Source organism: Cylas formicarius, unplaced genomic scaffold (assembly GCF_029955315.1).
Source record: "Cylas formicarius isolate icCylForm1 unplaced genomic scaffold, icCylForm1.1 PGA_scaffold_6__28_contigs__length_40554024, whole genome shotgun sequence".
NCBI classification, from domain to species: Eukaryota; Metazoa; Arthropoda; class Insecta; order Coleoptera; family Brentidae; genus Cylas; species Cylas formicarius.
Window position 1 is genome coordinate 2,976,340 of NW_026844347.1, and position 15,197 is coordinate 2,991,536.

At 33.0% G+C, this 15,197-nt stretch overlaps 1 protein-coding gene across 10 annotated transcripts in view; it reads left to right on the plus strand.

Moving 5' to 3' along the window:
* The window catches only part of LOC132703146 (polypyrimidine tract-binding protein 2), a 569,388-nt gene that overhangs the window by 223,326 nt on the left and 330,865 nt on the right, over positions 1 to 15,197 (plus strand). For 9 of the 10 annotated variants that reach the window (XM_060672251.1, XM_060672258.1, XM_060672266.1 and 6 more), the window contains one exon: positions 70 to 156. In XM_060672251.1, coding sequence (XP_060528234.1) covers positions 70 to 156 — 87 coding nt within the window. Of the gene's footprint in view, positions 1 to 68; positions 157 to 15,197 lie in introns of all 10 variants that reach the window. The other variant, XM_060672253.1, reaches the window with a different exon arrangement.

Consider the following 15,197-nt stretch of genomic DNA (forward strand, 5'->3'; position numbering starts at 1 on the left):
TTTGATTTGATTTTAATTTCTCCAAGATCCTTATCCCATCCATTAATTAATTTCTATATCTAATTTCAGGTTGACAATATGATGTCCATTGTTCCGGTAATACAGAGTTTGCCTTCGCTTACAACTCAGGATTTCCCTTCGCACATAGGAATTAAGGTAGGCTTTATTGTGCGTCCCCATTATTGTCCCGAGTGACCCGTTCAGATTGACAGTTACAATAACAAATTACATTGTTCGGAAGGATTCGCCGGCTGTCGCAAAAATTTAGACGTAAACGTTACGGTTGCGCTCGCTTCGCGCACTTAATTGACGAGGCCAGATTGGAAACGTTTATAACGACGTTTTTGACCGATCGCTTCCATTATGTTTGCTCCCATTTATAAATCTGTAGAGATAAATTTTGAAAAAGGTACCACTTTTTCCAGTGGATTTTGAATATTGTATTTGATTTCTTTATCTCCAGCCCCAACACTAGAGTTAGAGGTAGCTTTTAGACCGGACTTTAATAATATCGCAATGAATTGACGAGATATCGTGTTTTATTATGATTAACTTGGTTAATAAAGTTGAAAAGTTACTTTTTAGGTTTGACGACTGCATTTAAGGATAAATAATACTCTTTAATTATGGGAGTAAATCATCAATATTCTTGGGTCTTGGGTCTTGTCTGTTTCGACTTGAATAATCCTAGACTAGTTAGAAAGCACTCAGTTATCATTAAATAAATCCTTTAAATCATATAGACACTTTCCCATGCTTTTTTGAAACCGCCTTTTTAATAAGAAAAATTAGGTGCATGAATTGGTGGTGAAAAAAAAAAGGTACACCACATCGGACCTCGATGGGGAAAACCTGTACTCGCTATCGTTTTTTGTTTTCGAACTATTAGAAATAGGTTCATATTTTAATAATTTATTATTTTTGATTGTATTGTATTGTATTGTATGTATTTTTAAGAGCTACTAGGTGAATAGTCAAAATACTACTATAAATTAAGTTTATTTTAAAATATACAATACTAACAAGAAAAAAACATTGTATTTAATTAGCTCCTGGTCCAAAAAGATAAAAAAAATAGAACTTTAAGTTATAACCAAATAACAAAAGTAAAGTAAGTAAGTAAAAATCTACTAAAACGATTCTCTTCTTCTATCCATTATTGAATTGCTCTCAAAAAAGTGAGAATAAGACCAATAATAATAAACTCAATTTTCCAAGAGAGACATTCAAATTTGATCAATCGGAACAAGAAATTATACAAGCTGTTTAAATATTGGCGATATGTTTGCTGTGTGTTATTTACTTGTGAAGTGAACAAAACACAAATTGAAGTGGTAAAAAAACAAAATGAAATAACAAAGGAACAACTACTTCCTGCACATATTTAATGTTCGCATTATTTAGGACTAACCGCAAGGTGGTAGATTGGATGTAAATTTTAAATTTTGAAGACAAACTAAAAAAATCGTTATTGCAGTTCATGATTTAGTAAATGACACAATAAACTCAATTATCTAAAATTTCGTTGGTATAAAAAATTAAACCGTAGGTACAGTGAACTTCAGGGGACTCCATAACTTACGTGATCAGTCATCTTACTTAATTGTGACACATACAAAGATTCAGAAATAGACGAAAAGAAAATTGTGAGCTTTAAAACTTTGTCGTGTCCAAAATATAAAAATGGCGGTCCTACCACAACTATTTTTAGAGGTAAATTTGTCGAAAAATATTTGTTTGGGAAAATGTTTTTTTTTAAATATTTTTCAACTCATTTTTTACATGATGACTTCTAAAACAGCTCTAAATATGTCTTTAAGAATATCCTTATAGGGATAGAGAAGACAGGTTATGAATATTTCAATTTAAATTTGCTAGAACGGGCACGGCACAATGTTGTTAAGATAATACAGCAAAAGTTATCCTTTTAAGTGTAACGCACGTCTAACGTATATGTCTTATTACAAACTTGGGAAATATTATATAAAGCTTGCAAAGCCAGGCGTTTTCCATTTTCACCACATAGTCGAATTTTGTGACTCCGCGAATGGTACGAAAAAGTAAATTAGTCACGGTATTTTAATAGATTTTGTTTTAATAGTGCGAAATGGAATATAAATAGCTTTTATTTTTATGTGTATGTTCTAGTGGTAGTATTCATTGATAACCATATGTGCGTAGTACAAATCAAATTTATTATTTTAAATGTGCGCTGTCAAGATTTTACAAGATTTATACTAAATAACAGGGAAAAAGAACTCATTTGACACCTCAAGAGATGAGATTAGATAAGGTAAATAGTATTTTTTAACCGTTCTATCACTGAGGGTTTTTTAATGGTCATTAGGAAAGATTGGGAACAGAAATTGAATAGCTTCTTTTGCGTACTGCGCTTAGTGATTTTAATTGTTATTACGCAGTAAGAAAAGGATCACGTGGTGAATTCTGGAGGCCTGTGTACAGGGTGGCCAGATAAGAGTAGCAAATATGGAAACGATTCTTCGCAGAGGATTGCGATAAAAATTAATATTACTGATGCGTCCGCAAAAAGAATGGGCAAATTAGATTCAGGCATCCAAGAATGAGGTCTTATTTCTATTTTGAGTAGTTTTTTTCTGAAATATAACTACTAAATATAGCAAAAATTATTTGCTTTTAAAAGCTAAACTAATTTTTACTAAATTTATATTGTTAGAAAAGGAATTATTTATTACTCCATCGAACCCGTGTTTCCTGTGATATGTCTAATTCATGTAATCCCACTAGAGCGCAATTACAATAACAGTAAATTGAAAATTCCCTAAAAAAATCTCAAGGCATAATTAACCTTCGAAATGTTGACAGGATGAATGTTGAATGTTAAATATTTCTGCATTAGCAAATTGTCCTTTTTCTATTAGACTAAAATTGATGATAAAAGTTAAACGATTTGATATTCGGTATAATAATTGAGAGGATAATTTCTTCAATTATTTGCTGCCGTTCGTGAGCGTGAATAATTTCGTAAAATAGAAATGTCTGAACAATGCCACTGTATCGACGCCAACGGAAAAGAAAAATCGCCCGCCCCCTCGGCGCAATAAGCCGTCGCCGCCCGTAAAGTAATAAATTTAAATGCGGTTATTCAGAATGCTAGAAAAGCATGCGAAATCCTTCCAACAATGTCGGCAATCAACGCGACAAATTAGATAAATCTCGTGAATAATTCCGATTGTGTTTCTAACAATCTTCTTGCATGTGTTTAGATTTTGTTTGGGGTTTATGCCGTTCGGGGGTATGGGGAGCCGGGACCGAATTTTAACGGAGCTAATTTGAAAGTTTTCTCAACTATGACTCGGCCAATTTAAGCCGTGGATTTAAATTGAAATTTTGGAAGTTTGTGCGAATCGACGTAATTCCTGGCGTGTTCGGTGGTCGTGTTTGCGTGATTTTATCTCCTTTTCTGGCATGCGGGCTAGACCGGCCGAATGCGTGAAGATAGATAATTTTCTCTTTGAAGCTTTGAAAGAAACCTGTCTGTTATTAATAGGGGAAAATTAAATAAAAGAAACAGTGATTTTCGAACTCATCGTATAGACAATAGTTTAAAATATATTGAAGCGAAGTTGTTCCTAGCTTGGATAAACTGAAAAAGATGCTAGAAGAAGATGAAACCAATATAAATATAAGCCCTGTCATCCTCCCTAGAGTTGTTTGTAAAATGGGATTGAAATGCAAAAACCAAGCATTAATGGAATCACACAGATTACCCACTTTCTTAGAAAATTATATTTATTTTGAATTTATTTACAAAAAAGCTCAACTTTTGGAAGTGCTAAATTCATATTCAATTAAGACACAGTATGTATGCGATAATTTGCCTGGGTATACTGTGTTCCGTGTTCCTCCATATCATTGCATGTTTAACCCCACAAAGCATTTGTCAAGGTCTGAGTAGAAAATGTTACTCCTACTTTAAGTCCCGGAGTTATTAATTTGATAAAAAATGTAATTAATAATATACCAACTGAGAGTTGGAAAAAATTAGTACAGCACATTATAAAAATTGAGGACTCGTATTCTATATTAAACCACTTATATTTTCGCAAAACAACACGAATACATTCACTGACATGACCGTCAGAATTGACAAACGTCAAAATTCAAAGCGTGGGAAATATCTCCGAAAACATCCGATTGCTCCCAAACCCGTGCGGTAAAATCCCGGAAATGTCCGAAGTGGTTAGGAATCGTGGTAAACAAAACTGACATGGTAAAATGACGGGACATAGAAACACTTATTAACTTTTACAATGCCGTTTACCGCACTTGTTGCATGATATACTATAAATCACTCGTTTATTAAATACTCGCTCCGCTCGTGTCAAATAAACTCGAAACATGAATGGATGGGTATACGGAAACCTTAAGAAAAGTGACATAGTTGATGCAGAGTGTTCCTTTAGAATATTAGATGAAAATTAGTTAGCAAGACTTCAAAAACCCTCTGTTAAATTGCATTTGACTTTATTGAAATCCAATTTTAATATTATAATTTTGAAAGGTAACAGATTATAGGAAAACATGTTTTCAAAATATTTTATATATTTTATCAATGAACTGACAACGTTAGCTTGTTTAAACACTGTTGTTGCGAGCCTAGAACATTTGAACTATTTGAGTAACAAATTTTTCGACTGATGGTATTTCCACGTTTTTCAGTTTTAATGATTCTGCGTGTGTTACTTTATTACTTAGTGAATACATGTTTTGCAAAATGTTTATAAAAACTTCTGGCACTCATGCCGAGATTAAAATGAATGCTATAAAACTTGTTGCGTAATAATAGAAAAAATTATCACTTACAGATTTTTTTATTAATTTTTAGGTCTCTTTATTGCCCACCTGAAGCAATTCATATATTAATTTTATACATACATTCTGTGTTTTGAAAGAGATTTAAATTAATTTCACCTTGCAGTTTTATGGTATTTTTTAAATATTAGTGACAAATTACAATAAAAGTAAGGTTCGAAATGTTTGAAATACACTTTATCGATGCCCTTACGATTCTTATAGCTCACCGCAAAATCTTAATTATCCGTTTGTGGGGCGTAATCAGTGCAAGGCGACGTTTTGTCATATCGAAATCATTTAATCCTTCGTTAGGTCTTAAGCAGACACAATGCTCGTTCCTGGGCAAACCGTAGATCAGGCGGGCGTGTAAATCCCTCCAGAGACTGTAGGTCCCCAGAAGTAAGCCGCCCCCGGGATCCATCCATCAATTAGGCCTTCCGTTGCGACGGCCGACCGCTTTCTCGGCGATCTGTCACCGGCACGGTGGCACACACATATACCCGCCACCCCGTTCCCGCTGCGCCACGATAAGGAAATGGGACCACCCCAATTATCAATGCGCGTCGGAAACAACGTGACAATTCCGAACAATTTGGCGGCTATGGTGTTAGATCATTACAATAGTAATATTGGGTTTTCTACATTTGTTTGGTTGTTGGGGCTATTCGCGGACCGCATACAGGGAATTTTTCGCTACAAATTCTAACAAATAGTAGTTTTTGAACAAACCTATATCGCCTAAACTTCAATTTAGAAAGTAATTTGGTAAATTTAATTATTTAATTATTGGTTATTAATCATACTGGTGATTAAAATGGCGTTAATCGAACTTTGTGTATGTAATAAATACTGAAGAAGATTTATCTTCATTGAAAAAAAAAGAAGCAAAAACTAGCAAATCCTGTCATCATATTAAATTTTCATTTGGATTAGGAAAAATTTCTTATTGGCTGGGTTTGGTTAATATTTCCTCGTTTATTCGTTTTTTATGAATTGATTTGACATAGGATAAACTACTTTGGGCTGTAATCGGATTTAAGCGGTAACAGATACAGCATATTAGGGTACAATTTATAGACGGAGAACTGGCTAGGGACAGGAAGGAGTGACTCGGTAAAGTCTAAAATTTGTTATTTACAGCTTCAGTAGTAACCAACATATATTGATGTGTGCCGTCAGAACTCGCCGTGGATGTATAAAGTAAGTTTTAAACGTGCAATTTTTATTGCAAAATAATTGTTGGAGTGTAGCTCTAAAAATTTGCAGTATAGTTGGAAATGGTATAAGAATGTAGGGAAAAAATTGTCAGAAGTGTGGGCGGAAGCGCAAGCCGTCAGAAGAGGCTTAAGTTCCCAAAAAATTTGCAACAATTATGTCACTCGGTACACTTCCAACAATTTGCATACTTATTCTTTAAGTCGAAATAATACTGCTTGCAAATTGTCAGAAGGCTAGATGGAGGAATAGATAAAGATATTACTGATAGTAAGAACATCGGTGCTCTACTCAATTTATCATTTTTGACTTTTTAAAAATAATTTACAAAATATCAGTACACTATTGGTCAACTGTGAGAGGTCAATTAAGAAGGCCTGCACAATTTAATAAAAAATTAACAAATTGAAGACTAATTTTATTTAATGAGTGATGTTGAATATAAAATTTTTTAGACATTAATTTTTTTATAAGACGACAGGGAAATAATTTTTTCTTATACCTCTAATATAACATATTTCCAACAACAACAAACAAATATATCTGTAACTCTAGTCAAATACTTATATTAGTGAATGGCGAATATTAGCACTAATTTAATATTAATCAAATGTGAAATTACTCTGTTGTATAACCATCATTTTCATATCGTCACCGAATTCTACGTCATCGCCGCCGTTTCAGCTCTTAGACTATTAACGTATAGAATGTATGAAATGAAATGATGAAATAATGAAAAATATTATCATTAATCGAATTAGTACCAATTTTATAGAATGCCGGATTTTAAGTTTGACTGGAAACATTTGACTTGTCATTTTTGACCAAATCTTAAAGTATCAAGAAAACGTGAAATCTATCTAATATTTCCATTTTTTTAACTAGCAAGTCGGTATCAATGAGTATATCACGCAAAGGTGAGTTCCAGGAGTTTTTTTTTTAAATAAAATTAAATCTCGTTACGAATGGAGAGTCGTGGCTCTCTAGAAAATATATACAGATTTCTATGAGCGACTAGCCAATATAGCTACGCTTTGCCCGAAACCCGAAATTAATGCTGACTCGCAATCGCGAAAGCAAAAATTGCGCAAACAAATTGCTAAATCAAAAAGTGCTTTGTTATATTTGCCATATTCGTTTATAGATAACATTGTACGAGTCGAAAAGTCCGGAATGCGTTCGGGAAATCGAGTATATGTATGCGCTTTTTTTTTGTTGTTGTTTTCCGTTTCCCGAAGTTTTTGTCTGAATTGATAGGCCAGTGCGATAGAAGTTGTTTTTTTTTTTTAATTTTACGTGTTTTAGTATATCATGCAACAAGTTTTATTAGCGAGTCGTTAGTCATGAAATTGTTTAGGATCGACCGTCACACAAAAAAAAATTAAATATAGTAATATTCACTCGTTGAAGTAATTAATAAATAAGCCTCAGAACTGTCAAACGTAATAACATCAGTGTTTTAAAGATGTATGGAAAAATTCCGATCGATCTCAACCCATGACTAAAGTACCGGAAGTTGTTAATAGACAGTGTTTAATCAAGCCGACGTTTAAAAGTGATACCTTTCACACGACTGATCAATGCATAATTGGGAATTTTAGAGTAGGGAGTAGGAAATATTTATTTTTGATGTTCGTCATTCCTTATGGTCGCGTCACACTTCAGTTAGTGCTGTTTTGGAAAAATGTACCCAAAAACTGATGGTCGTAGAAAAAAAAAACCATTTTAAATCAATTTGATTCAAAATAGTTCTGTACATAATTCCAAATAATCCTAACTTATATCAGATGATTAAAAAAAATCATTTAATTCCATTTAATTCCTGGACGAAAATAATTCATCAATTATGTAGCGATTGTATTGTTATACTTTTTACTGCGTCGGTTTTTGCTAAGTCCAACTTGCTGACTTACACATTTAAACTTTTTACACGCAACATACGTTTTACCATTGAGTTGGAAACTAATAATAACCTCGCATTCTTAGATACTCTTATCAATAGAAAAACTACGCACACGGACCTATACCTTATTGCATAGTCACATCACCATCCGGCCCGAAAAATCATCGGTTATGAACTGTCTTGTTTACAGTCCCGTAATACTATCTCAGCCCGAGTCACTGAACCCAGAATGAAACCACCTTACCTCTGTTCTTCTCTCTAATAATTTCCACATTACAGAAGATATTAAGCGTTCCATCACAAATACACTTCATCACAGCCTTCCAATAGCATCGAGGGCGAAAGCAATCCTACACTTGCCACTGTGATCCTTCCTTACCTTCAAAACATCACTGACCACATATCAAAAGTTCTAAAGAAATATAACGCAAAAACCATATTTAAATAATCTCTTAAAATCTCTTAACAGCTTTGACCCATCAAAGACAAAATTCCATTTGAGATGCCAGGAGAGACCGGACGAAAAATATCAACTAGGCTCAAAGAACATGAAAGAGCCTTAATACTAAGACAAATAAACTCATCAGTATTTGCCGAACACAATTACGAAACCGGACATACAATTTTATTCGATAAAACTAAAATTCTTGTATGTAATCAATTCTTCTACCAACGAAAAATCCGAGAATCTGTAGAAATCTATAAACAACCTAACAATCTTGATCGCGACTCAGGTCTTTACCTATCACCAATAGCGGAATCATTCATCCGAGACGGTGTTTATTCCCCTGCTTTAGCTCCACCCCCCCCCCCCCCCTCAAACAATATATAAACAGGTAACGAGTAAAATGCGAGGCAGTTTCAGTCAAGCTCTGAAAAAGCCAACAGGATAATTGACGAAACGGCAATTTATCAATATAAATCGTTCAAATGTTTTATGAAAGGGGCCCGTTGTAAACACATGCAGCTCCAACTTTATATAGCCTTAAGTGAGAGGAGTATTGCGATGTTCCGCTATTTGTAGTTTGAGCCAACTCGTTATAAAGTTTTCACAGCAGAGAACAAAGTCGTGACGTACCTATTAAACTATAATTTCAATTTCCACGTATTGTATCCAAACTTAATACCCATCAAACCGAGAAATTCCGGAAACAAAACTATCCTCCGTACATTTCCTGATTTTACCGGAGACTGTTATTCCTTTCCGGTCAACATATGTGGCATTTAACGTTCGGGATAATTAAAGAGGCTCGCATTTGACAGATGTTTTAACCTGCTCATCCAGCGACTAATCAGAAGTTAAATTATCCCGTTGACGACCGCAAAACTTTCAACAATTAATAACGAACGCGCCGCCGTAACAACCCCCACCCCCGCTCTTTCGCCGCTGGTTTGCTCAGCCTGCGTTTGACTGTTTTGTTTTGGTATTTAAATTCATCAAAACAGGTGTTTCAAAACTATTTATTTTAATTGGACATTCGAAAAACCACAACCCAACGTAAAACGCACGAGATTATTTATTTAACACATTTATTTTATTTTAGAGATTTTTACTAGGATTTCTCAAGGCATATCGTAATTTTAAAAATGCATTTTTTTATAAATATTAATCATTTTTCCGTTCAATATATACATCTAAGTTTCTTTAATGGTTTCGTAGAGCAAAAAGAATATAATTTTAAGTGTTGGTGTTAGGTTAAGGTTTTAACTCAATTAATAGGGGCTAACGCCCTGTTTAGAAAATATTACAGTGCTAGTTAACTTTTGTCTAATAATCAGAGAAATATGTAATCCCTGTAAACATGCAACTTCATACCATATATATACTATACCTCGTTACAAGTTTAATCTTTTTGGTTTTTTGATAGGACGCCCATATCTACTTTTTTCAATGGTGTCATAATTAAGTTTGTCAAATAGGTTGTTATTTTTGAACTTGAAGATATATTATTTGAATTACTACATGAACTTTGGTCTAGATTTTAATTGTCTTCAGCGCAATTTTCAATTTCTAAAGAGATGGGACTATACTGATTGAAAGGCTTTAAATAGATTCTATTACTAGTGATTAAATTTTCACTTGGATCTTTTGCAATAAATGATCTAGGATTAATATGTGAGGAAGTCACTTTACCAGGCTCCCATGTCTTTTGTAAATATTTGTATATACACAAAACATTACAATCATTTTCCAAAGATTCAAGTTCTTTAGAACATTTGTCATAATTGGTTCTATACAAACTCATATCTAACATCCTGACACAACTTAGGTTTTAATTCTACTTATTAACAAGTGAGTTTAGACTATAACCTAATTTTTTTAAAGGGGAATTCTGATACTGCATTAAATATAGATCTACATCTTCAGTATTTTGCATCCACTTTTTTGTTTAATATTTTTCCCAATACATACCCCTTTTCTGCAAGACCATTAGACTGTGGGTAATTTGGACTTCTGAAATTAATGTTAAAATTTCACTCTTTGCCAAACTGTTTAAGTGCAATGCTATTGTAGGGAACCAACAAATTTTACATTTTTGAATGTACCTTTCTATGTCGGAGCTCATTCTTGGTCATAAAAAATTTGACGAGCCCTATTTTTTGTTTTTTCTCTTCCATTGTAACTTTCATGTAAAATTGAAAGCGTCTGATTACGCAAATAATCTATTAAATTTAATACTTTTAAAAACTAAGTTTTTATTCTAGGGACAACCATCCAAAAACCTATTTATTAATTCTTTCAATTGAGAATCATTCCTGGTTTCTTATTTAAATCGTGATTTCCAGGCACCAGACAATGGAACATTTGTACTTCTTATAGTTACCGAGATAGCCATGGTGGTCCATGGCAGTTGGGACACCCAGGCTCAACGGTTATGGAAAAAATATTTATATATTTAGTATTATTATTTTTTTAGTAGTACATGTTCACGATTTATCCTATTATAATAGTATTTTGAAGCCTTGATTAACAGAAAATAACGAAGTTTTTCTGTGGAAATGCTTTTGAATAATTTGCATTAATTTGGTTAGGTTTCATTGGGTTGGATGTCTTTTCATACGGATATTTACAATGTAAAATGAGTTAAAGATTTTGTTCAACTGAAATGATTTTGAAATAAAAATGTAGTGCTTTTCCACGAAAAAAATCGTTTTTATGTTCGGGAAGGTTTTAGCTAAAAAAAAAATTCCATTCAATTCTAAATAAAAGATGTGTTATTAGGTGGTGATGAGAAAAAAAAATTATTCTCTAAGTGAGCGCCAAAAATAGAGAAATACGAAATATGTCCGAAATTCTCCAAAACATATACGTTTTGCCTCAGGAAAACAATTTAAATCTAACTTTTGTAGTAGACTTTTTAGGAAAACATCCGGAACATGTTAAAAGTATAAAAGGATTTTGTGAAAGCTTAGAGAAACCCAAACAACAGCGTATTAGTAAAGAAAATGACTCAAATTATGAAAATTCTACAAAAATATTTGCGTAATTGTCAAAGACTCATTTTTGTACAACACTCTGTGTAGTATTTTAGTGTTTTATAAAAAAATATGTTTTTATAATATAATTGAAAGCTCCTTCTTTCCATTCAAGACGAAAAATTTAGATTACATTAAAACACATTTTTATTCATACAAGAAAGATAGGTTTTTGTAAAAAAAAAAGTAACTATTTTTTTTCCATTAAGGACGTTGCTCTTTGTACAATATAACTGTATAAAACTCATTTCTAGCTTTTGCAAATTAAAAGTTTGAAGTAAAAAACTTCATGTCCCTCTGTTCCCATAATGTCGTTCCACTATGATGCGGTTCAATTTTTAGCCTATTCAGAAAACAGCACCGTTCTATTTAACTTTTGACCAATAATATGAAAAATATGTAATCATTTCTGATAATGCACTCTAGTTTGTTTATTTTATACTAGAAAAAGAACATCTTTCAGTCGGAATCAAAAATATTACAAGTGTACCAAAAAAATTAAAATATAAATGATTAAAATGTAAATATAAATATCTTCCTAGCTTCGAAATGATTTTTTGAAAATCTCGTCTAACTTTTCGAAATAGTTTTGAGTTTTGTGATTTTTCCTAACAGTTATTGCAAAACAATTTCTTCACTCAATTTCGGAGAATTTCATTCTCGTTCATAAATAGTCAGCCATTTTTTGCATGCATTTTTTTATTGGCAATAATCATATTTTCCACTTCTTAACCTAACGAAAGCCATCGAAATGTTGTATTCGTCCCTACCAGTGCTTCCGTATTTTCTTCGGTAGTTTAAAAACGATCAAACCCCCATATCAAACTTTCGTCGTTTCTCATACGAAGACAACCATTTCCGAAAATCATTTTCGCGTGACAATGTTTAACCAAAACTAAAACTCCCCAAGTGTACCTTAACGGCGCAACATCCATCTTCGCCGAGACAGCCGTTTTCATCTAACAAAAAGGTTCGAAATAATTTTAAGGATCCAGTCGGCAGGCGGGCTCAGATTTACTAGTCAACAGGCATATGATATACCACCGTACTTGCGCTCGCGGCTTTCGCATTAAACTGAAATTTATTGCCAACTCGTTTATCATTACACTAACATACCGCATGTATCACGACTCGAAATTGATATACATAGTTTTGTCAAACTATTTTAACGCCGCGTAGCGTCTTGGCATTATTAAACCGTTAGCTAAACTTGGTTGCAGTTTGGATTTGTTGTTTTCTACGATACGAAGCCGGATTATTAAGCTGAACGTGATGGTAGATAGAGGTTTGATATGAAACGGAATTACAAAGTTTCCAATTGTGCGTCGTGTGCTGGGTGTCGCAGATTCAAGCCCAATCGTTGTGATCTCCAAAACCGTGCGAATGACGCATATCGAAAATTTGAAATATCTCTGTTTCAAATTCTGTATAGCTTTTGTATCTTCAAATCGAGTAGCGACGGCATCTGGCTTGTGTAGATTTAATGTATAAAAGTGGTGTGTTCAAATTTTTTCAAATAGGACAAGGAACAGTTTTCCATATTTTACATTTACATTACTTTCCTACTCTTTTTTATCAACGCATCAAGTCTTTCGTTGAAGATCCTAGCCAATGACGAGCGAGTATTGATTGAAAGTGATTTCATGGGCTTCCATTTTTTATTATTATTTACTGTGTGTTTAATGCAACAAATGGTCGCCTAATGGTCGCCAAAAATTCCGTCAAACTGTTAATTAAAATACCGTGCTGCCGACTCAGGCGTCATTGTCATTATTGATAACGTTTTCAATATCAATACGATTGTGTTGTCATATAATATTAATGGACCATAGGTTTAAGTTACGTGAGTTTATTTTTCAAAGCAAATAAATTAAATTAAATTAAACTAGAATCAGACAGACGAGACAAAAGTCCAAATCACAAACCGACAAGTAACGACAAGACGTGACCAAAACAACAACATTCAAAATACATCAATTAAAGTTTATTTTTATGATCTATAGTAAACATTTTTGGGTAAACGTAACAATGCAATTGGGAATTTTCGGAAAGGCGGCGCGGAAAAGTTTGTGCGATGGTTTTTGAGGTAGATTTTAAGAGACATTCTTGTGTTCGTTCTAAAGCAGAATCGGAATACTAAATGTAATTGAAAGTTACTGTCTCTTCGAAAAATAATACTAGAAGAAATAAATATACAAGCATTCTGATTTTATCACATTTTTGGACGTGATTTTGTGGATGATTAATATAATTTTGTGATGTATGATTCGGTTTTGAACCAGCCTGATGCGGTCTAAGTCGACAATTGTTTGTACCGTGATTGTTTCTGTCACACAGCTGACAGTTCAGTTGAGTATTCCTAAATCGGCACAATATTAGAAAAATCTTTCAATGTCAAAAGCCCCTTTACAAAAACATCTTTCAATAAATTGCCCCCCAAAATTTTCTTAATTTCGTCTTTACTACTGGTGGGGATTGAAATGTTACACTACTACAATTTAAAAATTCAAAATCACAATCTATACTTGCATTTATTAAAGAAAAATATTTATTTAATGCTGCTGTTAATTCATCGAAAGAAATAAAAGACAACTGTCTAGTTTTTTCACACACTGCATCCTTTGCTTACAATGCAATGCAAATGCTTAAGAATGTACCCAAACATTTTCTATCTCCATTAAAATCGGAAATCATATTTAAAATCGATACTAAATCGAACGATAAGTCTGATGATTTTGATGCGTTTGGTACTTGACCCGTTGTTAGTGCCACCTTTTGTTAATAATATTTCAAAATACTCGAAATTCGACCAAATTATATACGGAACAGTAACCAAATTCTAAACACAAAAAGAACTACAGTCTTAACTGTAGAGGAAAATTCAGCTTAGGACATACAAAAAAGACATCATTTGCCCAAGGGTTGTCTTCTTGTTTAATGCGATTACTGATTTCATCCCACCGCTGCCACCAAAAATGTGATGAAATCAGGATGCTTATGTATTTATTTTTTCTAATATTACGAAGAATAATTGACACTCGCGTTTTTTTCTGGTAATCCCACTTTTAGTTTTCGAAGACAGTAACTTTCAATTACATTTAGTACTGATCCCAGAGATGTTTTTTGCTTTAGAACAAACACAAGAATCATCGCACAAAGTTCTACTTGCCGCCTTTCCGAAAATTCCCAGTTGCTTTATGACGGTTACCAAAAAATGTTTACAATAGATAATAAAAATAAACTTTAAATAATGTGTTTTAAATGTTATTGTTTTGGTCAAGTCGTGGTTACTTTGTTGGTCTGATTACAAATCACAATCATAATCTCCTTTTTTCCATAAGATTTTAATTTAAACTCTTCATTACGACTTAATTTCACAATTGAAAACTTTAAAGTTTTAAAAAATGGTGTGTACAGAATTGAAAAATTTTTAATTCTAGTCAAAATTATGAAATATAAATTTATAGCTAGTAAATTACACGTGATCAACAACCAATGAGAGCATAGAACGAGAGTGTCGTTACTACGGTGATCGGTGCTCTCACTCACGCCGCTACCTATCTCTTTCTATTTTAAATAAGACTTATTTTCATGTCTGCTGGTAACTAAACCCCGGAAAAAGTGTCTGGCTATTTTTAATTATTTTTTTTTTAATATTTAATTAAGAAACTGTTAAAATTTCAGAGTGAATCATTGAAAATTGAACTGAAGTGGCTTTTACTTGATGAAAATCCATTTATCAAAATAAATAAGAACTAAAAGTTCA